Genomic DNA, 27,562 nt, shown 5'->3' on the forward strand with positions numbered 1-27,562 from the left:
GCAATTCTGGTCTCCTTCCTATCGGAAAGATGTTGTGAAACTTGAAAGGGTTCAGAAAAGATTTACAAGGATGTTGCCAAGGTTAGAGGATTTGAGCTATAGGGAGAGGCTGAACAAGCTGGGGCTGTTTTCCCTGGAGCGTCGGAGGCTGGGGGGGTGACCTTATCGAGGTTTACAAAATTATGAGGGGCACGGATAGGGTAAATAGACAAAGTCTTTTCCCTGGGCTTGGGGAGTCCAAAACTAGAGGGCATAGGTTTAGGGTGAAAGGGGAAAGTTATAAAAGAGACGTAAGAGGCAACTTTTTCACATAGAGAGTGGTACGTGTATGGAATGAGCTGCCAGAGGAAGTAGTGAAGGCTGGTACAATTGCAACATTTAAGAGGCATTTTGATGGATATATGAATAGGAAGGGTTTGGAGGGATATGGGCTGGGTGCTGGCAGGTGGGACTAGATTGTGTTAGGATATCTGGTTGGCAGGGACGGGTTGGACCGAAGGGTCTGTTTCCATGCTGTATATCTCTATGACTCTACTCTAAGAGCATATCACTCTACTAAGCCTCTTTCAGTCTACAGACCCAGAAAATATTCCTTTACAACACTGCTCCAGGCTAACTTAATACTTATGGCTTATATTTTTAAGCTTAATCAGGAGACATAGCTCAATAAAACATATAATCAAGAAAGAACCCACTCTACTCACTACTGTATACTTATTTTAAAGTCACGCTTAAAACATCCACTTATTTGTTTCTTTGCTGTGACCTCTCCCAACAGGTTTCTCGAAGATCAGTTGTGAATTTCACTGTTTTTTTTAATTTTCCCAGATGCACTCTGATGTCCAGCGATACATGAATTCAACAGCAAAGGCAGTAACTGCTAACTCCGTCAGTTAGAAATGTGGGTTTCTTTCTCTCTCCCTCTCTCCTGCACTGACCTCACTATGTGCTTCATATACATATATATTAAACATACATCCCAAAAGTCAGCAGATGATGAGGTACTCACTGGCAAGAGTAAACAGATGTCTTGCTAGTTTCAACTCTACTATAAGCTATAGTCCTGTTTGACGGACATCTTCCAAGTGCGTCTCAATGCTCTCCAAGACTTTTTGTCACAGAGAAGTTAAATGAAGTACACTCATTGTTGGGAATGGCTGTAAAATGCTTAGCAAATGGAAAAACAACCAGCAAGGATAGAATCCTTGAGCCAAACTGAAGTATGGAAAGTGCCATCTTATGGCCACCTTCTCTGCTGGAAAGCAGGCTCCATTCCACAGGACATGTTATGTAAAATGTATCACATTATACAAACTTAAAGGTGACAGGGGTGTCTGCAAAAATTACAGGAGCATCTCATGTCACAGGGAAGGCTTTTGCTTGAGTCATACTTTAAAAAAATTCCCATGTACTTGCAACTATATGTACCTGAAAGTACAGTGTAATTTTCATGCAATAGATCTACAGTGAAAATTAACTTCTCCATATACCAGCTAAGAGAAGTTTACGGATAAAGAATATACCCCTTTACCTTACTTCCAAAGATCTCAGAAAGCATTCAACACAATCAACAGAGCAGGACTCTGCAAGATATGGGAGAAAACTAGCTGTCCAACAAAGCTCCTCAGTCTCATCCACTCTTTCCATGACAACATGCACTGAATCGTGCAGCTCAATATGCATGTCTGGCAGTTTCAGAGTAAAGACTGGAGTGAAACAAGGCTGTATAATATCTCTGATGCATACTTATACCTATCTCTCTAATCTATAACTTGTTCTCATGAGAACTGTCAAGAAAACACTAATCACTGAACAAGGTTTTGCAAGTTCATTCTGATCTCACTAAATAATATCCATGATAAATGGTTAACAATCTGCCCTTTGATGAAAAACTTGATACACAAAGGAAAAGCCGCAGTTACTTTTGACCAACTCTCAAAATGTGCTTGGAATAACATCATCTGACCCTTAGGGCCAAGCTGATGCTTTATAAGGCTTGATGGTTTATAAGCATTGATAACTTCCAACTGCTAAGAAGGTCATCAATTTCTATCTTTACTGTCGACAGAACATTGAGGTTATATCCTGACTGACAAAATAATCAATACAGCAGAGGAAAAGCTCCTATGTTTGAGTGCAATCGAGGTAGCTTCATTGGCTTGAGCAGTTCCACAAGATGAAACATGGTCATATACTCAAGGACTTTGTGTATGACTTCAGCCAGATGACCAGTGGAATGCCCAAGACTGTACTTTATGGCTGCTTATTAATGTGATCTAAACATCAATTATTACACTCTGGAATCGGTAACAGAGGGAAATAGCAATATCCACCTACAGCATTAAAAAATCACGACAGCAGCTTAAAAAATGTCATACTGAACTTGAAATATTAACACTGTTTCTCTCTCCACAGATGCTCCCTGACCTGCTGTGATTATCCAGTACTTTCTTGCTTTAGATTTACAGCATCAGTATTATTTTGCTTTTAAATACAGTTCATCAGCTGCCTAGATCCTAAGCTCTGGAACATAAGTGTTAAACCTGTCTGCCTCTCTGTCCTCTTTTTAGGATGCTCTTTAAAACCTAACTCCATAAACAAGCTTTTGCTCAGCTACCCTAAAATCTCCTTTTGTGACTCAGTGGTCAATTCATCTTTTAATAGTGATAAATAGCCTTAGAATAATGCTTTTATTACATTAATGGTAGTAAACAAATGGCATATTGTTCTTAACAAAAGCTTAGTTTGATTAAAACAAATGAGGTAGAAGGGGACTGTACGAAGCTCCTCTTCTTGTTTCAGGAGCAGCATGCTTCCCTGGATACCAAATTGAGCAATGGAGGTTCTCCAAACAGGATTTCTGGGTGTTGCAGTCTACTCCAAGGAATAAGTCAAGAGTGTGGTGCTGGAAAAGCATAGCAGGTCAGGCAGCATTGGAAGAGCAGGAGAATCGACATTTTGGGCATAAGCCCTTCATCAGGAATGAGACTTGTGGGCCGGGAGGCTTAGACATAAATAGAAGTGGGGAGTGGGGCTGGGGTAGGTGGGGGGGAAGGTAGCTGGGAATGCAATAGGTAGATCAAGGTGGGGGAGAAAGTTATAGGTCGGATAGGAAGGTGGAACAGATAGATGGGAAAGACAAAGGACAGGTCAATAGGGCGGTGCCAAGTTGGATGGCTGGGACTGGGATAAAGTGGGGGGAAAGGAAATGAGGAAACTGGTGAAATCCCCATTCACCCCGTGTGGCTGCAATGTCCCAAGATGGAAGATGAGGCGTTCTTCCTCCAGGCGTCGGATGGTTAGGGTTTGGCGATGGAGGAGGCCCAGGATGTGCATGCTCTTGGCAGAGTGGGAGGAGGAGTTGAAGTGTTCAGCCACAGAGCGGTGGGGTAGTTGGTGCAGGTGTCCCAGAGATGTTCTTTGAAAGTGGGAGGGGAAATTGCGGTCTTTGAAGAAGGAGGCCATCTGGGATTTTCCATTGTAGAACTGGTCATCCTGGGAACAAATGCAATGGAGGTGGAGAAATTGGGAATAAGGCATGGTGTTTTTACAGGAGGGGTGAGACGAGGTGTAGTCCAGGTAGCTGTGGGAGTTGGTGGGATTGTAGTAGATGTCCATGGTTAGTCGGTTGCCGGAGATGGAGGTGGAGAGGTCCAGGGAGGGAGGTGTCCGAGATGGTCCAGGTGAATTTGAGGTTGGGTTGAAAGGTATTAGTAAAGTTGATAAACTGTTCAACCTCCTCGTGGGAGCATGAGGTGGTGCCAATGCAGTCATCAATGTAATGGGGGGAAAAGATGAGGGATGATGCCAGTTAGCTGCAGAAGATGGACTAGGTGGTGCCAATGCAGTCATCAATGTAGCGGGGGGAAAAGATGAGGGATGATGCCAGTTAGCTGCAGAAGATGGACTGTTCCACATACCCAATCAAGAGGCAGGCATAGCTGGGTCCCGTGTGGGTGCCCATGCCTACCCGTTTGGTTTAGAGGAAGTGGAAGGATTGGAAGGAGAAGCTGTTAAGGGGGAGGACCAGTTCAGCCAGGCGAATGAGGATGTCGGTGGAAAGGTACTGGTTGGGACAGTGTGAGAGGAAGAAATGGAGCGCTGGAGGCCTTCATTGTTGCAGACAGATGTGTACAGGGACTGTACGTCCATGGTGAAGATGAGGTGTAGCGGGCCAGGGAAACAAAAGTCTTGGAGCAGGTGATGGGCATAGATGGTATCCTGAATGTAGATGGGGAGTTCCTGGTCTAAGGGGGACAGGACAGTGTCAAGGTATGCAGAATTGTACTCCAGCACAATCTGTAATCCCGTGACCTGGCATATTCCCCACTCAGCTATTACCATCGAGCCAGGGAATCAAACCTGGTTCAAAGGAGAGTGCAGGAGGGCAAGCCATGAGCAGCATTGGACATACCTAAAAATGGAATGTCAAGCTGGTGAAGCTACCCAATACTTGCATGCCAAACAGGATAAGCAACAAGTGATAAATATAGCTGAGCGATCCCAAACTCAAACAGATCAAATCAAAGTTCTGCAGTCCTGCCACAGCCAGTCGTGAATGGTGGTGGACAATTAAACAACTCACTGGAGAAGGTGGTTCCACAAACATGCCCATCCTCAATGACGGAAGAGCCCATCACTTCAGTGTAAAAGATAAGGTTGAAGCATTCGCAGTGATCTTCAGCGAAAAGTGCCAAGTGGATGATCCATCTCTGCTTCACCCAATGGTTGCCAACATCACAGAGACCCAGCTGCAGCCAATTTGATTCACTCCACATAATATCAAGAAACAGTTGGAGGCACTGCAAAGACTATGGGTCCTGACAATAGTACTGAAGATTTGTGCTCCAGAACCTGCTGTTCCCCTAGCCAAGCTCTTCCAGTATAGTAGGAGGAAGTGAGGACTGCAGATGCTGGAGATCAGAGCTGAAGGTATGTTGCTGGAGGGGTGCAACAGGTCAGGCAGCATCAAAGGAGCAGGAGAATCGACATTTCGGGCATGAGCTCTTCATTCCTGAAGAAGGGCTCATGCCCGAAACGTCGAATCTCCTGTTCCCTGGATGCTGCCTGACCTGCTGTGCTGTTCCAGCAATAAAGTTTCAACTTTGATCTCCAGCATCTGCAGACCTCACTTTCTCCTCAAGGTATGCAGAGGTGAGTTCAGTGGGACAGGAGTAAGTTAAGACAACTAGTTAACCAGGGAAGTCAGGTTTGTGAATCTTCAGTAGGAGGGAGAATCAGGCGGTGCGGGTTTCTTGAACTATGAAGTTGGAGGCTGTGGATGGGAGATCCCCCGAGGTGATGGGGTTATGGATAGTCTGGGAGATGATGGTTTGGTGATGGGAAGTGAGGTTGTGGTCAAGGGGGCAATAGGGGGAGGTGTCTGAGAGTTGGCCCCGGCTTCAGCAGTGTAGAGGTCGGTGTGCCAAACTACCACAGTGCCTCCCTTGTCTGCTGGCTTGATATGTGGTGCTGGAAAAGCACAGCAGGTCAGGCAGCATCTGAGGAGTAGGAGAATTGATGTTTTGGGCATAAGCCCTTCAGCAGGAATGAGGAATGCTCCAAGGAGTGGCCAAGAATGTTAAAATGAAAAGATCACCATGTGGGTGGCACATTATCCAGTTACTTTCAACCATAAAGTGAGTACAAGAAAAGACAGGATTTTCTTTGAAAAAAAAGTTTTAAAATGTAGAAAACTGCTTTTAACTGAGCCAGGTTAGACAAGAACATTTCAGGAAATGGCTACAGCATGGGAGTACATGCAACTGGAATGATTTGCCTACTGTAGCTTCCAGTGGGCTTGTGATTGACTGTCAAAGAATTATACCACTTCCCACTCCAGTTTGCATTTAACAATCTATACTGATCTATATTTCTGCTGGCATGACCACCTCAACAGATCAAGGAGGGGTTATTTTAAAGCCTTAAACTTTAATACTCAAACAGGCAACTCACACATACCATAGCCACAAGTTCATTGCAGTGCTGAAAATCTAGCTGAATTTAGCACAATAGTAAAATAACATGTGCTAGACCTGAGTGGCTGGAGTGGGTGTGCCAACATCTGTATCTGCTAACATTCTGCCCTAAAACAGCAGCAGATCTGCACCTATCACTGCACCTATGGGGTGGCACAGTAAGTCAGTGGTTAGCACTATTGCCTCACATCGCCAGGGACCCGGGTTCCATCTTGGGCGACAGTCTGTGTGGAGTTTGCACATTCTCCCAGTGTCTGAATGTGTTTCCTCCAGGTGCTCCGGTTTCCTCCCACAATCCAAAGATGTGCAGGTCAGGTGAATTGGCCATGCTAAAATGCCCATAGTGTTAGATGTGTTAGTCTGGGGTAAACATAGGGCAGGGGAATGGGTCTAGGTGTGTTGCTCTTCGAATGGTCGGTGTGGATTTATTGGGCCAAAGGGCCTGTTTCCATACTGTAAGGAATGTAATCTAATCTAAGTATTGCACTGTAGTGTTATACATTGATCAACCTATGTACGAATTCTGAATCATCACATACAGTGATAGACCTGTATTCACAAGTACAGCACTGCAGTGACATGTACAGAGACAGACGTGTATCTACCAGCAAAGCAGAATATCATACTGTAACAGATTTTTACCTAGTAGTATTGCAGTTATATAGTGAGAGCTCTGTATTTACCAGTACAGCTGCAAATTATTTAGCGACAGACCCATACTGACCAGTACTGCATGATAGTGCTATATAGAGGTAGACCTGTACCTCCCAATAGGACAACTCAGAATTATAATGACATAACCATTTCTACCAGTACTACACTCGTATTACACAGTGACAGGTCTGAATCCACCATTACAGCATTGTACTGTTACATAGTGAAAGACACATTCCCAGCAGTATAGCATTGCAGTATTTTACAGTGGCTAAGCTGTATCCACCAACACTGTTAGACAGTGCCTGATGTGTCCAACAGAACAGGTGTCACAGAGTGATAGACCCATACTGACCAGTACTGCACTGCAGTGTTATATAAAGTAACAAATCTGTACCCACCGCAACATAATGTACTGCAACACAATCCTATATAGTTTAATCCTACAGCTAATAGTACTGCACTTCAGTGTTATACTCACCATAGTGTTATACAGTGACAAACCTGTATCCAACAGCACCGTGATTTACTAATACAGAGCAACAGACCAATATTCAACTGGTGCTACTTAGTAATTTTAATTATAAAGTGACCAGCATAGCATTGCAGTGTTATTCAGACAGAGATCTGTACCACAACTTTATACATTGACTCAGTTATACCATCAGTACTGCACTGTCGTCCTAAAACAGAGAAAAACCTAGCCCAACACTATTCCCAAAGTATATACAGTGACTACCTATGTCCATATGTCTCCTTAGTGCTATACAGTGACAGAAAACTTTATCCAGGTAAAAACAAGGACTGCAGATGCTGGAAACCAGAGTCTAGATTAGAGTGGTGCTGGAAAAGCACAGCAGGTCAGACAGCATCCGAGGAGCAGGATGCCTGAGCTCCTGTGCTTTTCCAGCACCACTCTAATCCAGAACTTTATCCAGACTATCCTCCAATATTGTGCAGTTACGAATCTAAACCCATACTGTCCCCACAGTATACAGTGACAGATCTGTGCTCATAAGGTCCTTCAGTGTCATACAGCAAAACTTGCACCCATTAATATTTCACCCCAGTTCAGAATGCTGCCTTCAAATACCTCAATAATACTGCAGCTTTACTGAAAACCTCACTGTTGCCTTCAATGAAATACTTGCTTGGTATGATTTATTGTTCACCATCTAAATTCCTACTTGAAGTGCACTTTGCTCACAGTATTAACCAAGCTGGAGAAATTCAAGAAAATGGTTCTCTTTCAAAGCCAGCTTGAAAGATGATCAAGGTTGGAACCTGGAAGTTGAAAGGTATTTGGCATATCACAATAACCAAAAGTTAGGAAAGGTGGAGGAGGTGAGGGCAACTCCATTAATTAGGGAGTCATTACTTCAGCACAAAAGAGAAATGATTTTAACTGGAAAGACCGAGATGTAGAATCAGCTTGGGTAGAGTAAGAAATAGTGAAGGTAAGAGGTCATTGATAAAAGTTATTTACAGGCCTAATAGCATTTGTATAGTCAGACAGCACATACAGGGAGAAATAATGTGGCATGTAAGAAACATACCACAATAGTCATGGGTGACTTTAACTTTCATGTACACTTGGGGAATCAGATTTGCAAAAGTAACCTGGAACACTAGTTAATAGAATATTTTTCTTAGATCAGTATGTTCTAGAACCAACCAGGGTACAGGTTATCCTAAAACTGGCAATGTGCAATCTGACAGGATCAATATCCTAAATGGCAAGGCAGACTCGAAGTGATAGAAATCATAACATGATAGAATTTTATGTTTAGTTTGAAGAGAAGTGTTGGTCCATGGCCCGTGTTTTAAACTTAAGTAAGGGCAGTAAGAGTGTATGCATGAAGACAATTGGCTGAGGTGAACTGAGAAACCATGTTAAAAGCTAAATCAATAAATTAAGCAACAGGTTATAGGAGATTTGTTATTGCACAACATAACAGGATTAATTACCTCAGAGTTTAGCCACCCAAAGTAGTGACCACAATATGATTGAATTTTACATCCAGTTTGAATGGAAGAAGAATGGATCTAATATTGTTTTTTAAACTTGAATAAGGACAACTATGTGGACATGAGAGTTGAGCTAAATTGAAAGGAACTGGCATATTAGGGCCCAGGATTGAGGCGCATTTAAGGAGATATTTCAGAATGAGTATATTCAGGTAAGTATATTATTGCTATAAAGAAAAATTCTTAAGGGACAACTGATCATTCATGGTTAACTAAAGGATTTAAGGCAAATATTAAACTTAGGGAAGAAGCACATAGCTGCACAAAGAGGAGTAGCTGTACAAAGATGATTGATCAGAATATTAAAAAGGCATGGAATGAGTAAAGATTAATCAAGAGGAAGAAATTAAGAATATGAGAGGAAGCTAGCTACAAATGTAAAAAATAGGATAGCAAGCACTTCTGCAGGTATCTAAAAAGAAAGAAGGAAAATGAGTATTAGTTCCCTAATATGAACAAATGTTCTATTTTGCTCTTCACTATATGAGATACAAAACACATTCCAATAAATAGCTGTAGATCAGCAGGTGAAAGGGAGAGAAGAACTTGGTAAAATTAGAATCAAGCATCCACTCCTTCAACAACCAATGCCCAGGAGCAGCAGTGTGTACTATCTACAGGATGCCCTGCAAAATTTCACCCAAGATTCTTCGACAGTACAAGTCAAACCCACAAGCACTTCCATCCAGAAGGACAAGGGCAGCAAATACATAGGAACACCACCACCTGCAAGTTACTCACCTTCCTGACTTGGAAATAAATTGCTGTTCCTTTATTGTTGCTAGAACATTACAGCGCAGTATAGGCCCTTTGGGCCTCGACGTTGCACCGACCTGAGAAACCAATATGAAGCCCATCTAACGTACACTATTCCATTTTAATCATACGTCTATCCAACGACCATTTCAATGCCCTGAATGTTGGCAAGTCTACTAGTGTTGCAGGCAGGCCGTTCCATGCCCCTACTACTATCTGACATCTGTCCAATATCTATAATCCCTCAGTTTAAAGCTATGTCACCTCGTGCTAGCCATCACCATCTGAGGTAAAAAGCTCTCACTGTCTATCCTATCTAACCCTCTGATTATCTTACATGTCTCAATTAAATCACCTCTCAACCTACTTCTCTCTAACGAAAACAGCCTCAAGTGCCTCAGCCTTTGCTTATAAGACTTTCCCTTCATACCAGGCAACATCCTAATAAATCTCCTCTGAATCTTTTCCAAACATCCTTCCTATAATGTGGTGATCAGAACTGTACGCAATACTTCAAGTGTGGCTGCACCAGAGTTTTGTACCGCTGCCGCATGACCTCATGGTTCCAAAACTCAATCCCTCTACCAATAAAAGCTAACACACCGTATGCGTTCTTAACAATCCTATCAACCTGGGTGGCAACTTTCAGAGATCTATGTACACCGACACCAAGATCTCTCTGTTCATCCACACTACCAAGAAACTTACCATTAGCCCACTACTCTGTATTCCTGTTGCTCCTTCTGAAGTAAATCACCTCACACTTTTCTGCATTAAACTCCATTTGCCACCTCTCAGCCCAGCTCTGCAGCTTAACTAAGTCCCTCTGTAGCCCACAACATCCTTCGGCACTATCCACAACTCTACCAACCTTAGTATCATCCGCAAATGAACTAACCCATCCCTCTAAGCCATTGTCCTTGGAATTCCTGCCATAAAGGCATTGTGGATCTACTTACAGCACATGGATTACAGCCCAATTAAAATCATAAAAGCAGCCCAGCACCTTCTTAAAGGCAACTAAGGACAGACAATAAATGCTGGCCAAATAGCAATGCCCACATCTCATGATGGTAAGTGGCTAGGAAGGGGACTTGCAGGTGGTGGTGCACTTTATTACAAGGAGAATTGAACATAAAAGCAAGGATGTTATGCTTCAGTTATCCATAGCATTGGTGAGACCACATCTAGAATTTGAGCTGAAAATGTGTTGCTGGAAAAGTGCAGCAGGTCAGGCAGCATCCAAGGAGCAGGAGAATCAATGTTTCGGGCATGAGCCCTTCTTCAGGAATGAGGAAAGTGTGCCCAGCAGGCTAAGATAAAAGGTAGGGAGGAGGGACTTGGGGGAGGGGCGTTGGAAATGCGATAGGTGGAAGGAGGTTAAGGTGAGGGTGATAGGCTGGAGTGGGGGTGGGGGGGCAGAGAGGTCAGGAAGAAGATTGCAGGTTAGGAAGGTGGTGCTGAGTTTGAGGGTTGGGACTGTCATTTACCATGTTCAGTTTGGTCTCCTTATTTAAGGAAGGTTTTAAGTATGTTGGAGGTAATTCAGTGGAAGTTTATTAGATTGGCACCATGAATTAGTGGATTGACAAAGGAAAGGTTTGACAGGTGGAGTTTGTTTCCACTGGAGTTTGGAAGAGCAATGGGTAACTTGATCGATGTGTCTAACATCCTAAATGGTCTTGAAAAGCTGGACATTGAAATGTCGTTTCCTTTGGTGGTTGAATCCATAACTGGGGTGCACTGTTCTAAAAATTAACAGTCACCCTTTTAGAGATTGGGATTTTTTTTCTTTCTGTTGGTTGAAAGACTTTGGAAACATAGAATCCAAAATACAAACAGATCATCCATTATATTACTGAATGGCAGAACAGGATCTTGGGCCAAACAGCCTACTTTTGCTCCTATTTCATACCTCTATAATAACTTTAGAATCCCTACAGTATGGAAACAGGCCCTTCGGCCCAACATGTCCACACCGACCCTCCGAACAGTAACCCACTCAGACCCATTCTCCTACCCTATATTTACCCCTGACTAATGAACCTGACACCATGGGCAATTTAGCATGGCCAATTCACTGACCTGCACATCTTTGTGATGTGGGAAGAAACCGGAGCAAATCCACGCAGACATGGGGAGAATGTGGGGAGAATGTGCAAACTCCACACAGGCAGTTGCCCGAGGCAGGAAATGAACCCGGATCCCTGGTGCTGTGAGGCAGCAGTGCTAACCACTGAGCCACTTAGACTCTTAGCAAAAATTTAACCCAGTGAGTAAGAAAGAGTATTTGAGGAGGATTTGTGGCTAAATAAGGAAGATAAGGATAGTATTAAATTGAAAAAAAAATGAGTTTACAATTCTACAAAGAACAATGGTCAGTCAGGAGAGCGGACAGAATTTAATGAATGGCAAGAAATGATTCAACTTATAATGAGGAAGGAAGTAGAGAATGTGGAACAGCTAGCTATCAATATAAAAACAGATTAGAACAGTTTCTACAAGCATCTACAGTAGAACTGGCATTGGTTCCTGAAGAAATGCTTTTGCCTGAAACGTCGATTCTCCTGCACCTTGGAAGCTGCCTGACCGGCTGTGCTTTTCCAGCACCACACTCTCAATTCTAATCTCCAGCACCTGCAGTCTGCACTTACACCTCTAAATAGAGAGTCTGGAAAATTGAAAATGGAAAACAATGAAATGGCAGAGGCTTGGAAGAGTTATTTTGTATCTTAAGATTTAGAAAACTTCCCAAAGATGATTGAAAATCAAGAGGTGATAGTGAGGGATGAACTTAAAACAGTCACTATTACTTGGAAAAAAGTGCTCGGAAAAATATTGGACCTAAAGGCTGACAAGTCCCCAAGAGGGGCTTACATTCAAGTGCCTTAATAATGTGGCTGCAGAAATAGTAGGGACTTCCAAAAATCCTTCGATATTAGAAACATCCTAGCAGATTGGAAAATAGCAAATATAACTATTCAAGTAAGTAGGGAAGCCAATTGCAGGGAAGTACAAGACTATTAGCCTAACAAGTCACAGGGAAAGTGCTGGTATCTGTTATTAAGGAGATTATAGCAGGATATTTACAAAACCGTGATATGGTTAGGCACAGCCGTAATGGATTTGTGAAAGGGAAACAATGGTTAACTAACCAATTAGTGGTTTTTTTTGGACAATGTAATACTATGGACAGAGAGAAACCGGTGGTTGTGGTGCGTTTGAATTTCCAAAATACATTTGATAAGGTGCCACATTAATGGTTGCTGTATAAGGAGCACACAAGGCTTGGGGTGCCATATTAACCTAGATACTGGATTGGTTAGTTAACTGGAAGCAGAAGGTGAGGATAAATATGCCTTTTTCAGGTTGGAATGCTGTAACTAACAGAGAGCCGCATGGAGCTGGGGCCTTAACAATTTACTGTTTGTATCAATAACTTGAATGGGGAGACTGAATGCATGGTTGCTGAATATGCTGATAATGTCAGTAGAGATTCTGCAAAGGGATACAGACAGGATAACTAAATGAGTGAATAAGTGAGCGGGCAAAAATTTGGCAGATAGAGTATAACATTGGTAAACATGAACATGTCAATTTTAGCAAGAAGAAATGAAAAGGTGTATATTATTTAAATGGAGAGAGTTTGCAGAACACAGTTTTACAGAGGAAACTGGTCATGTCCTAGTACATGAAATAACAAGGCTTGTATGCAGGTACAGCAACTTACTAGGAAGGCAAAAGGAATGTTATCATTTATTGCATGGGAAATGGTAAGGAAGTTCTACTGCAGCTGTTCAGAGCATTGGTGAGACTACATCTGGAGCACAGTGTTGTGTTTTAGTCGCATTATTTTGGGGGAAAAAAGAAGTGTTTTTTGAAACAATTAAGTGAATGTTCACATGATTTATTCCAAGGATACAGGACTTATGAAAAGAGGTTGAACAGGCAGGCCTATACCATTGAAATTTAAGCAATGAAAGGTGATCATATTGAAACATGAAGGGACTCATTAGATGGGTACCTGGACAATGTTTCCTTGTGAAGTAGACTAAACCATGGGACTTAATGTTAGAATAAGAAATGAGAATTTTTTTTTCCTCAGAAGGTTATTCAAGGTTAGATCTCTCTTCCCCAGAACATTGAAGATGCTGGATCTTTAAATTTATTCAAGCTGACTTAGATAGGTATTGTAGGAGGAATTTGAGGCTTATGGGAAACAGACAAGTGTAGTTGACAGAATAGCCATATTAGCTACAATGTTATTTGTGAAGCAAGCATGAACTGCAGATTGGTCTATACCTGCTTCAAATACTATATTCCTAGAAACGTTCTCACAAATTGATAACATGAATTAAGGTTTGCAACAACGTGGAGAACTCGGTCTTAGGCAATTAACAGAAATTACCTTAAGGACTAGAAATTGGAGCTTGGAGCTTTGGAACACTTGGAGCTTTACCTAGCTCCTTACTGATTTATAAATACTTGGGAGGTACCAGTTAGCACCTTCCTGTGTCCTGTTGCCAGTTCAGCAGCTCTAATGGCTGCGCAAGTACAATGCCACCTCGTGCTTACTGAAAGTGACGAGGCTGAATCTTAGAACCACACAGCATCAAGACCAAGTCATTGTGCGCTTGTGCCTCCATGAAAGTCTCTGACAATTTGTGCCAGTCAGCCCCCTCCCCCATGGCTCTGCAAGGGAATCAGCAGTAGACAAAGCAATAATCCAATGTTTGACTTCAAGGAAGAGAACCTAAATGAAAATAAATACTTTATTATATTATAAAAGGCTTTTAAGCCAGTGAACTGAACTTTCTGCTGTTATATATACTGCTGGTTCATCACTTTGACACTATCTCAAGGAGCATAACCAAAAGAAAGCCATCCAAAAAAGAAATTCCTGTGACATGAGCACTGTACCATCTAATTGGAAACTAAAATCAGTGCAATGTCAAATAACCCTATGGAAGAATCCCCAAATGCAACAAAAGCGAGACGCAAACAAGAGGATTCGACTTGTCCCATTCATTTAGCTCTTCTTTATTGCTCAGCCTAACCAACTTCATCTCCATCCGGTCTTTAGAATAATACCAAGCAATCTGGTATTTACAGAGCATTCAATCGAGTCATTTTCTTTAGTACAGCACCCAGTCAGCATTCCTGACACTAATTAGCTGCTCTTTAAATTATACCTAGTATGTCTGTTCTACTGCAAAGTTGCTGGTTGAGTACAAACTCACATATCACCTCTTTAAAACATAAACAATCAAACATATTTCTTGTTTCTCTAAATGACAGGGTTCATCTAAATTCTTCTTACTTGTATGTAGAATGGTGGGGAAATGGATCTGGGTGGGATATTCTTGAGAGGGTCGGAGTGGACTTGTTGGGTTAAATGGCCTGTCACCACACTGTAGGCATTCTATGATATGTTAAACAACTGTCATTCACTTTTCTCAATTAATTTGAGCACCTCCGCTAAGTGCAGTGGATTGCAGTGTACTGGATTGCAGTGTACTGATGTTACTGTATTGCACTCAGTCTCAACCCCAAACAAGTGGCCCTCAATATACTGTTCAGGAAGTGGTTCTTCTATAAAAAAAAGTTATTTATTCCATCCCTGGAGACAGAGGAAGAAACAGCATAATTTCCTCACGAGTCATTTGCATCTGTTTGCTATTAGATTTTTTAAAAATTAAATACAAAACCACACTTTTTTAAATTCAGATTTTGTTATCTAGATGGTGATGCAATGTCTGGATGGTGATGCAGTGCCTTGACATTGCCTGGGGTGACCAGGAGTTGCTCTGGATGGTGATGCAGTGGCTGATACGGACACTGGCCTGAATAAACAGGAATTGTTCTGCATGGTGAAGCAATGCCCGATACTGATAGGATGTGGAAATATTCAGCCTGCGTTCATATTTGTCCCATTTCAGTGAACAAGAAATGAATTAGAAACAGAATGGAATAAAACTACAAACAGAAATGTGACTTTACATCAGAAATGCTTTCAAACATTTCCCATTCTTTTTACTGACTGGCAAAGTGATTGAATCGAGTTAGTCCGAATTACAAGTAGAAAGATATTAGAGGCTGTAACTATCTGTCCAGTCCAAGTGTTTATTCAGTACAGGGTATTTTGTACACAATGAACTCTACAGTTACAGGATTAAGAATGGAGTCCCTCTACAGGCATATTATTTGGAGTAGCTGTACATTCACAAGCTGGGAAGTTGATTTTCAGACATTTTGTCCCCTGTCTAGGTGAGATCTTCAGTGCTTTGGAGCCTCCTGTGAAGCACTTTTGTACTGTCTCTTCTAGAAACTTCTTTGGTTCTGTTCCTGCTGTTTCTGGTTGCCAATTCGGTTGTTAGTTGCAGTGGCCTGTGTATTGGGTCCAAGTCTATTTGCTCATTGATGGAATCCATGGATGAGTGCCATGCTTTGAGAAATTTTCTGGCTGTCCTCTGTTTAACTTGTCCTATTATCGTTGCATTGTCCCAGTCAAATCTGTGGTCCGTGTCATCGGTGTGTATGGATACTAGGGACAGCTGGTCATGGTGGTTTGAGGCTAGTTAGTGTTCGTGGATGCAGATTGCTAGTTGTCTGTCTGTTTATCCTATACAGTGTTTCGTGAAATCTTTGCATGGAAACTTGTAAATTACTTTTGTTTTACACATGATGGATGTAGGGTATTTTGCCCTGGTGATTTGTTGTCTGTGCATGGCTGTCGGTTTATGGGCTGTCATGGATCCCAGTGGTCAGAGCAGTCTGGCTGTTAGTTCTGAGACTTTTTTATATATGGTAGCCCGGCTAGTGAGTTAGGTCATGGCAGGTCCTTGTCACGTTGTTTGTCTGCTTGGCATCTGCAGATGTAATTGCGGGGATATCCGTTCTTGGCAAAGACTTTGTAGAGGTGTTCTTCTCTTTGCAGGTTGGGAGTGTTGCACTGTGTTGTAGCCCTTTTGAATAGGGTCCTATCGCAGCTTTTCCTGTGTGTGTTTGGGTGGCTGCTATTGTAGTTCAGGATCTGGTCCGTGTGTGGCTTTTCTGTACACTTCTGTGGTGCATTCACCATTTTGTGTTCTTTCGACCATCACATCCAGGAATGGGAGCTGATTGTTGGTTGACAAATGACAAAGACCACAAATTCGACTGGGACAACACAATGACAATAGGAACAAACGACCGGAATCTGCAACAGGAAGCAGGAGGAATGGAACCAAATAAATTCCAGAAGACATAGTACGGCAGCACTTCACAGGAGGATCCTAAGCACGGAAGATATCACTGGACAGGGAACAAAATGTCTGCAACGCAACTTCCCAGCTCCACGAGCATACCCACACCACGGCAACTGGCACCCGAGCTACAAATCTTTACACAAACCTTGAGTACCATCACAATGTTAAGCAAGACAAATGTGTTATGGCTGTATTCACTCAATGTACCTGAATAATTATAAATTTTAGTACAGAGCCCCAGTCTTTAGAGTCATTGTACCTATATAGGGTAGTTAGCAGAGCATTTTATGTCACAATATTCAGTACAGGTTACCTGTACTGTCACAATATTCAGCATAGATCACTTGCACAGGAACGATATTCAAAGTATCTGTACAGTCATTGTATTTAGTACAGGGTAGCTGCGCAATCACAGAATCCTGGACAAGGCAGCTATATTGTCACCATATTCAGCAGTGTACCTGCGCTATCCAAGTATTTAGCTGTGCTATCACAGGATTCAGCACAGAATACCTGTACAACTATAGTATCCATTGCAGCATTTTGGATATGGAGTACAGGATTTTATGCAGTTTGTACTGTTAAATTTGTGAAAATTACTATCTGTACTGTCACAGGATTCAGACTAAAGTTTCTATATTGAGCACAGAATACCTGTACTGGCACAATATTCGGAGTATTTATGTTGTCACAGCATTCATCATGATGTACCATAGTGTACATGCATTTACACTGTATTGAAACAGGGCACTTAGTCATTCACAGTATTCAGCACAGCCCGACCTGTGCAGCCACAGTATTTAGCACAGGATACCTGTACAATCATAGCATTCAGGACAGAGTACTTGCACAGGCATAGCCTAGTCATTGTATATAACACACAGTTGCTGTATTCATCATCATGTATGTGTACTATCACAGTATTCATATAGTGTATTTGTACTTTCACAGTATTCAGCATAGGGCACCTGTACAGAGAGAACTTGTACAGACACTTTATGCACGGCACCTATACAGTCAGAGTACCTAGAACAGGGTAATGGTATAGTTACAGTATTAAGTACAAGTACCTATACTATCACAGTATTCAGCACAGCACACCTGTACAATTATAGTATTCAGGATAGAGTGCTTGCCCAGGCATAATATTCAAAGTACCTGCACATAGCATTTAACCAAGTGTACATGTATTGCCACAGTATTCAGCAGAAAGCATCTGCACTGTCCACAGCGTTCAATACAGAGCACCTGTACTATCACAGCCTTCAGCACAGGCCATCTGTACAGACATACAGTTTTACCACAGGATACCTGCACTGTCAGTGTCCAGACCACTAGTACTATTCAGAGTATCTGGATCTCCACAGTATTCAGAGTATCCAGGTGCACTGTCGTTGTATTCAGAGTATCAACTAGCACTGTCACAGTACTCCATGTTTGTCACTTGTACCGTCACATTATTCAAAAAGTACCTATTCAACTTTACACTGAGACAATAAAGAGCATCCATTTGACCATTTTGCATAGCACTTGTGCTGTCACAGTATACAGCACAGAGAACACGTGCTTCTTAGTATTCCATTGCGAGTACCTGTATAGCCTGGGTTCCATGTTGAGTACCTTTGCCATCATAGTAGTCAATACATCTCATTTGTACCATCACAGTAATATACAGGTCAATTATATACAGTGACAATTCTTGTACAGGGCCATTGTACAATGAGCAGTATTTTGCATTGGAACAGCATGTTGGCAAGCGTCGATATTTTCTTTAGTACCCGAGTCTTTTGTACAGTCCAAGTGGTATACATATATACACACAGATCACCATGTTAATATGTGAATAGTATGTTACATGTAAATATATGGATAATAAACCAAAGGTAAATTACAGATAATATCACCAATTTAACAGTAGACACCACAAGACCAAAACAAAAATCCCGCACTCCATATGCAAGATACTGTATATCAGATGCAAATACAGATAAACACATGCATGGAAGATTATGGTATATCTTATGTTAGCAGAGATAGAAAATAACACACTAATGTGCAGATAGCACATCATGCCTGAATATTTCACAGCATGTGTAAAAAGGTAAAAAATTATGTGCAAACCTGTGGCTAACACATCATGAGATGGTAAGGAGAACAAGTAACTCATAACTGTATCATACATACAATAAAGTTACAGAGAGCATGTCACATCCAAATTAAGACAGTGATGTAGGAACAAATTACTGCAGATGCTGGAATCTCTACTGAAAACAAAAAAATGCTGGAAATCACAGCTGGTCAGGCAGCATCCACGGAGAGAGAACAACAAACGCCTCCAGTCTAGATCTAAACTTGAAACGTTAGCTTGCTCTGTCTTCACAGATGCTGCATGACAACTGTGATTTCCAACACTTTTTGTTCTCAGTTATGATAGAGATGCTTGGTGCATTTCTTGATGAGGAGAAATTTCTTCACCCAAAGAACAGTGAACCTACAGAATTCTCTGCCACAGAATGTACATGGAATGTTTTCAGGGAATTAAATGTAGCTCTTTGGACTAAATGGATCAAAGGGTGTGGAGAGAAAGCAGGAACAGGACACTGTGTTAGATGATCAGCCGTGATCATACTGAATGGCACAGCAGGCTTGAAGGCCTGTTCTAATTTTACATATTTCAATGCTTCTATTTAATATGTTACGTTGTGTCCAGCACAAAAGCAGCACATCATGTAGAAACAGCTAAATGACAGGTCACGTGGAAAGAGAGATTGCAACATATAACAAACAGATGGGCACATTGTATACAATTATACAAGGTAATTCACATGTTAATACACAGGTGGAACATTGGTTAACAAACTGGTGTGTCATATGTAATATAAAGCTAGCTGTCATAGCTACCACACATATCTAAATATTCACTGTTAGCACATCCTGTGTAAATATATTGACAGCTAGCTCAGTATAAACACATTTATAGTACATCTGTGTAAAATACTGAGCTAAGACATCAATGTAAATATATTGATAATAAGTATTGTGTAAATAAAGGGATAGAACTTCACACAGACAGCATATCATGTGTAAAGAAAACCATCAGACGCTTAGATACAACGTGTGAATAAAGACAGCACGATGTGATAATATCAAGCAGAACAACATCTGAATCTATGCAGTTAACACAAGTGATAATGTACAGACTTCTGCTACATATCACAATGCAGATAGTGGTTTAAAAAAATTAATATGTTAGGTATAAATGCAGAGTCAGCATATTAGCACATCACTTTAACATGGCATGTCAAGTGCAAGTATACAGCTGGGAAATTTAGCACTACTACACAAAAGCACATCCTGTATTAATATAAAGATGGTGGATTCACATTTAAATGGCTGGGACATTATATACAAATATAAAACTGGCATGTCACAGCGAACTGTCATGTTTTACTGAGACATCAAGTAAATATATGGGATGGCACACCAGTGTTGATATGCAAACAAATGACATAAATATAGAGGTAGAAAATACAATAAGTACATCATATGAAATTGTAAATATACAGCCAGCATGTTGAGTGTGATACAGAGATAATACATTATCATGCAAGTAAACTTTCATATCACATGTTAATATTAAGCTTGTAACTCGTAAATTAATACAAAAACAGGCAATTAGAACTAGTTATTACATGATGCATGTCTGGGAGAGAATGCACCAATTTGCAATCATAAAACTGGTCTTCAATGGGAATTAAACATAAAAGTTGGAGGTTTTGCTAAAACCATGCAAGACACTAGTCAGATCACAGCTGGAATACTATGAACAGTTTGGGCCCCTTAGTTAAAGAAGGATATATTGGCATTGGAGGCAGTCCAGACAAAGCTAACTAGGCTGATACCAGGTATGGAAGGTATGTCTTATGAGAGGTTGAATATAGAAGAATGAGAGGCAACCTTATAGAAACATACAGGATTCTTGGGGGAATTGACAGGGCACAAAACAGAAAGGTTGCTTTTGTTTGTTGGAGAGTCTAGGACCAGAGGGCAATAATCCATGAATACGGAGCTGCACATTTAAGACAAAGATAAGGAGGAATGTCTTTTCTCAGATAGCAGTGAGTCTGTGGAAACCTTTATCACATTGGGGCGTTGAGTCTGGGTCATTATTACATTCAAAGCTGAGCCAGACAGATTTTTAATCAGTAAGGGAATCAAAGGTCATTGAGAAGAGGCAGAAAAGTGGAGTTGAGGATTGTCAGATCAGCCATGGTCTCTTTGAATGGCAGAGCAGACTTGATGGGCTGAATGGCCTACTTAGGGTCCTTTAAGTATATTTAACATAAGGGAAGCAAAACCCTAAAAGGAATTGAACACAAGTGAGGATAAAGGGGAAGGTTACCTGAACTTAGCATGGGATGGGCTACGTTCAGCAGAGTTGTGGATGAGTTCAACATTTTTGGAGGATGTAGAAATTTATGATCAGCCAGAAGAGAATTTGAATTGTCAAGTCTGGAGGTGACAAAGGGACGAGTGAGAGTTTCAGCAGCAGTAGGTTCATTCAGGTATTGTTAGGAAAGTAGACATGGTCATTGCATTACAAGATATAAAATTGGAAGCTCAGTTCATTGTCAGTCAGCACACTGAGATTACAAAGGCAAGCTCAGCATCAGACATATCCAGAGAGTGATAAAGTCTGTTATAGGGGGTTAAAGTCATGGCTTTTCAACTTGCTGGACACCCTGACAAAGATTAAGCTCATTACACTGACCAGCTAAGATCAGATCAGTTTGCTGACAAAATGCCCCCTCCTCAAATTCTAACTTTTGACAAAAAAAGATTAATTGCATTCAGGAAACATATAACAAGACCCTACTTAACATATTGATCAGAACAATCATGCTGAAGAATCACATTTTCCATTTCCCTTTGCACAATCTCTCTGCACAAGTAGAAATGACCCCCAACTCCACAACGTTCCCATGAAGTGATCTTCTACAAATTCCTGTGTCAGCCACATGAAACACTGCCCTGCGTTTAATGATTTTGTCTACCAGCCTCCTCTAAACCCGTACTCCCACCACCACTACCAATGTCCCAGTTATCGTTTAGCCATCACATTCATACTCCCTGGAATTAGCTCAAAAGCTGCTTTGTCTCGCAATTGCCTCCCCTGACTTCAAAAGCAATCTAAATACTTTTGACCACAACACCCATGGCTCAGGTCTCTATTCTCTTTCTCTGGTGCCCTTCAATCATATTAAAACAAGGCACATTTCTGTTTCAGGGTGATGTAAGGTCGAGGTACGGTAGTTCCCGTCTCAGGTCCAAACTGTACGAAATCTTTGGAACATGACACACAAGTTAGATTTTTTAAACTGCCAAACAGCCTCCGGGAAAAAAAACAGCAAATTGAGTGTTTTGCTGTTTGTCTGCAAGTCCTGGTGGGCAAATTCCATCTGGTCAGCATCAGTCTGTGAGCTTAGTGAGAACAGACGACTGGAGCTATTTATAGCTGAGTAGCTTCCCTCAAGAGACTAAATATTTTCAGAGAAATACCAGGAAGTAGGGCTCATTTAGATTAAACCACATTGCTCTATATTTCACATAGTCAGTTGAAGCAGAAAGCCAAAATCTTAAATGAACATAATGAAAAATTATTTTAGTTAAGCTCTCTGTCGATAATATTAACTCTTGTGGAGACTAACCTTAATCTTTCACTGTCAAGATGGGAAAAAAATACAGAAAGATTTTGCTGTTTTATTATTTCAAACGGTACCAGGATACATTAAATAAACTCAAAATCAGATCACTGCTGGAGATGCACTGAAGAAGTAACTACCCCAAGTCTCTCAGGATGTCCGAAGCTAAATAAAACTGCCATACATGCAATTGCTGACACAACTCTTGCACAACAGATCACTTTCTTGTGTAATAAAACCAGCTAACTGTGGCAAATCTATAATATACCAACATTACATTCGAGGCATCTCATTTTAGTGTCACCACTCTCTTGGATCTCTCAGTAGTATTTCCATGGGACACTCCCTGCTTATGGCACACTTGCGCCTGCCAAATATCTCAGCTTTTCCCAGCACCAGATCTGCACACCCACATCTACAGCATCACAAACACATCCCGAGGCAAGTTTGCTTCTTGCTAAACCTTCACGAGAAAAGCAAACAGCGTAAAGATTAAGACAAACAAACAAAATTCTCCATTTTTTCAATGAGTCGAGAAACTTTAAGCAAAATTTCTTAATCTGAATGTTTTGCTCTTTTGAAGTTGAGTTGAAAATCAGAGATTTCTGAGGTTTGGTAAGGGCTGAACTGCCTCCATGTCACCTCACAAATATATCTGAAAAATACCTTCCCCAAAATGGAGAGAAATGGAATGCTACTAGAGCAGAGGCAGATTTAAGGAAGGTGACTCAAGGCAACATTTTGACCTTTCTTCCTAGCACTTCATGAATAAAAGGCTCCAATACTATTTTTCTTCCTTTCTACTTTGTCAACATTGTTATTAAAGTAAATTTCATGAATTCTGTTCAACATCACACAACACAGGTTATAGTCCAACAGGTTTAATTGGAAGCACACTAGCTTTCGGAGTGATGCTCCTTCATCAGCTGATCATCATGAATTCTTTGAGTATTCTCCGAGAATAGGGATGATCTCACTTGGTGACCTCTTGGTCTGTGTTGTTAAGGTCATTTTATGACAGCTTTCAAAGACTTTTATAAAACATAAATTGGTCATTTGACCTATCATGCTGGTGACATCTCTTTGACAGCAATATCCAATTAGACCCATTCCTCTGCTTGTTCCTAGAGCTCTATAATGCTCCCTTTAGTGCCATTCTCATATCTTCATTGGCATTTTCTTTTGCTGTCCTTTTTATGCGTCCTATTGTCTGAATCATGGTTCTTAAACCCAGGACCTGAGTTTGAAAGGTTCAGCCTTTAACTGCAAGTTTCCTTGACATTGTTTTTTGGTGAGTATGTTGCTTGCCTCTCTGATATGAGTAGGGATGTATTATTGGTGCCCTGCCACCATCGCACTATGGAAAATTTGGACTTTCTCCTCACAGTAATGTGAAGGAGAAGCTGTTAAGAGTTTGTGCAGAGTTAATTTTACATGCGTTTAGGACATCCAGCCTAAGCATTTGTAATGACCTTGTCAGCTTAGAATCGAGGATAAGATTAGATTAGATTCCCTACAGTGTGGAAACTAACTTTTAAAAGAGTAACCCTCCCCAGACCCATTTCCCTCTGACTAATGCACCTAACACTTTGGGCAATTTAGCATGGCCAATTCACCTGACCTGCACATGTTTGGACTGTGAGGAAACCGGAACACGTGGAGGAAACCCATGCAGACGCAGGGAGAATGTGCAACCTCCACACAGAGAGTCACCCGAGGCTGGAATTGAACCCAGGTCCCTGGTGCTGTGAGGCAGTAGTGCTAACCACTGAGCCACCATGATGCCCTTAAGGGCACATCAACTGAGAGGTCCAGTGATTGAAAGAGAAAGGGCAAGTGGTGGGCATATAGTTGGGTTTAGGGGACAGGATTGTTGAATCAGAGGTCCCAACACCTGACAAGCTAAATTCAAGGACTTGGAAACCAAACAGATGGAACTGACTCGGCGTCAGCCCAAGCTCAGTATCAGGATCAAGCAGCCATCAGCACGACAGTCAGCTGCTTGGCTGAGGGTAACCTAAACATCAGACAAGGGAGCAGGTAACCTCCAAAACTGGGTGCTTTTGAATGGCTGAAAAACAAAACAGCTTTCAAACCTGAGAGACCCAACTATAGAGTACAATAGCATCAACTGGGAGTGTTCAGAAGGCTGGAAATGTTTTAAACTGCTGTGTTTTGGACTTGCTCTACCATTATCAGGGATGTGATTTATGAGCTGTTCACAACTCTTTCACAGATCTGCTTTATTAAAAATAAGACATCTCCACAGGTTTAGCATCAGCATCCACTTCTTTAAGTGGACATTATGACCCCGACTGGGTAGGCTAAAACCTAACGGAATAACAATGGTCAAGGAAACAAGGCTGTAGAATGACCCTCAAACTACACCATCACTATGACAGGTGCAACTGAATAGCAAGGCAAAAACAAAACTGTGGACATCAAGGGCTAACTTTAATTTATTTCATACCATACATTCCTCTTTGAAAGATTAACTGAGTATATATTGTTTATTGTAACCGAGTTCAGAAACAGCTCTTGACAAGTTGAAGACTAACTCTATCTTCTGCTAACTGTCATGAAGCTTAAAATACAAAGTTCCTTGTTAGCAAGTTACAGTAGTCATAGAGTCATTCAGCACGGAAACAGACCCTTCGGTCCAACTCGTCCATGCTGACCAGACATACCAACCTGACCCAGTCCTATTTGCCAGCATTTTGCCCATCTCCGTCTAAACCCTTCCCATTCATATACCAATCAAGGTGCCTTTAACATATTGTAATTTTACTAGCCTCCATCAATTCCTCTGGCAGCTCATCCTATACACACCATTCTCTGCATAAAAAAGTTACCCCTCAGGTGCTTTTTTAACCTTTCCCCTCTCACTTTAAACCTAGCTCTCTAGTTATGGACTCCCAACCTCAGAAAAATACCTTGTCTATTCACACTATCCAGGCCCCTCATGATTTTATAAACCTCTTTTAGGTCATCCCCTCAGCCTTGGACACTCCAGGGAAAAAAAAATTCCCTATAGCTCAAACCCTCCAGTCCTGGCAACATCTTTGTTGCACCCTTTTAAATTTAACAATGTCTTTCCACAACAGAAGGGCGACCATAATTATAGGATGCCTTTTTCAGGCAACCTCACTGACTCTACACCCTTGAGATCATACCAACATATAAAAGGACAAGATAGCAAGAGCAGCTGGCGCTGTGAAATACTATTTGGAACCAATTTGAACTAATTTGGGCCTATATTCCCCCATGCACCTCCCAACCTCACTCAATAGCACCTGTCATTCAATTTCCTGTGACAGGAGAGAAAAAAAGTCAGCCAAGGACAAGCAGCTAATTTCAAGGCATAATCTGGAAAAAATAGTCTCCTTCCACCCAAGCAAGCGATCCAGGAGATCACAATATCTGGGAGAAACAATACCACAATTGTCCACAACCTTTGAGATGCTGTAATAGACGCTGTTATGAAGATGATGAACGATTTCATCTCCCACAATTATATTACCTCAACAACCACTAACTGATACCTGTTGTGTGATTGTTAACTTTGATATTAAGTACAGAGCACAGTGTCATTTCCAGAGATTAACCACGTGATGAAACCAGCTCCATAAACAGTTAACTTTGTAACCCCTCAATACTCATTTCCATTGAGGCTTCGTGTCTTGAGCAAAATTAAACCAGGGGAAAGCCTGTCAGGACTTCCAAATGAACACTGCGCTAGGTAATAAACGGGGATATATTTTCTGATGCATCATCTGGGGACGGGATCCAATGACAGATTATGTTCAGGAGTTGCAGGTTATTCCTGGGAATTAGACATGGGTTCGCAGGTTATTCCCAGGAATCGGACCCGGGGGTTGCACATTATTCTCTGGAATTGGACGCAGGGATTGCAGGATATTCCCGGGAATTGGAGTCCCGGGGGGATATTGTCTGGGCTCGGGTGGGTTGTCTCTGCCTGATGCCCGGGCTCCCTGCTCCCTCCTGGCGGTGACAATTCACTAGGATCCCCAGGCTCCCCCTGCGGCCTGCCCACCCCCCCCACCCCAGCCCCCTCCTCCTCCCCCCGGGCCTCACCTTGCTGCGGATCTGGCCGGAGGTGGACACTTTGCGGATCAGTTTCTGCGCGGACTCGTGCTCGGCCTCGCTGTCTGACGACTCGTCCCCCGCTGTGCTCCCGCTGGCCAGCCGCTCCCGGGCCCCCAGCTCACAGGCCGAGCCGGCAGCCTGCGCTTCCCGAGCCGCCATCATCACCGCAGCAACCGGGGCCTCGTCTCCCCCCCCACCACCACCCCGCGCCGCCACAACCAACCGGCTCCCCGCGATACTGCCACCCGCCGCCAGGGGGAGGCCGCGGGCACGCGATACTGCCACCCGCCGCCAGGGGGAGGCCGCGGACCCACGATACTGCCGCCCGCCAGCAGGGGGAGGCCACGGGCCCGCGATACTTCCACTCGCCGCCAGGGGGAGGCCGCGGGCCCACGATACCGCCACCCACCGCCTGGGGGAGGCCACGGGCCCACGATACTGCCACCCGCCGCCAGGGGGAGGCCGCGGGCCCGCGATACTGCCACCCGCCGCCAGGGGGAGGCCACGGGCCCACGATACCGCCACCCACCGCCTGGGGGAGGCCACGGGCCCACGATACCGGCACCCGCCGCCAGGGGGAGATCGCGGGCCCACGATACTCGCCGCCAGGGGGAGGCTGCAGACCCGCGATACTGCAACCTGCTGCCTAGGGGGAGGCCGCAGACACGCGATACAGATCCTGGCTGCTAGATGGAGGCAGAGAGCCCGCGATACTTCCACCCGCCGCCAGGGGGAGGCCACGGGCCCACGATACCGCCGCCAGGGAGAGGCCGCGGGCCCACGATACTGCAACCTGCTGCCTAGGGGGAGGCCGCAGACACGCGATACAGATACTGGCCGCCAGATGGAGGCCGAGGGCTTGCGATACAGCCGCCCCCGCCGTCAGAGGGAGACCGAGGGCCCGCCTACCAACACGAGCCGCCAGGGGGAGATATAGAGGCTGAGAGCCAGCGATACCGCCCCCCGCCGTCAGAGGGAGGTCGAGGACCCGCACTCCCGCCGCTCGGGGGAGGAAGCGGCCCCGTGGTACCGTTATTCGCCGTAAGGGGGCACTTCTGACACCCAGGACAAAAGTCCCACGTGGCAGTAG

The 27,562-nt window shown here is 42.9% G+C and overlaps 1 protein-coding gene across 5 annotated transcripts in view; it reads right to left on the reverse strand.

Moving 5' to 3' along the window:
- LOC122555774 (diacylglycerol kinase delta-like) overlaps positions 1-27,348 on the reverse strand; it is a 152,516-nt gene extending 125,168 nt beyond the window's left edge. For all 5 annotated transcript variants that reach the window (XM_043701902.1, XM_043701900.1, XM_043701899.1 and 2 more), the window contains exon 1: positions 26,461-27,348. In XM_043701902.1, the coding sequence (XP_043557837.1) occupies positions 26,461-26,634 (174 nt within the window). In that variant the 5' untranslated portion in view covers positions 26,635-27,348. The remainder of the gene's footprint in view (positions 1-26,460) is intronic.
- Positions 27,349-27,562: the final 214 nt, after the last annotated feature.

Source organism: Chiloscyllium plagiosum, chromosome 13 (assembly GCF_004010195.1).
Source record: "Chiloscyllium plagiosum isolate BGI_BamShark_2017 chromosome 13, ASM401019v2, whole genome shotgun sequence".
NCBI classification, from domain to species: Eukaryota; Metazoa; Chordata; class Chondrichthyes; order Orectolobiformes; family Hemiscylliidae; genus Chiloscyllium; species Chiloscyllium plagiosum.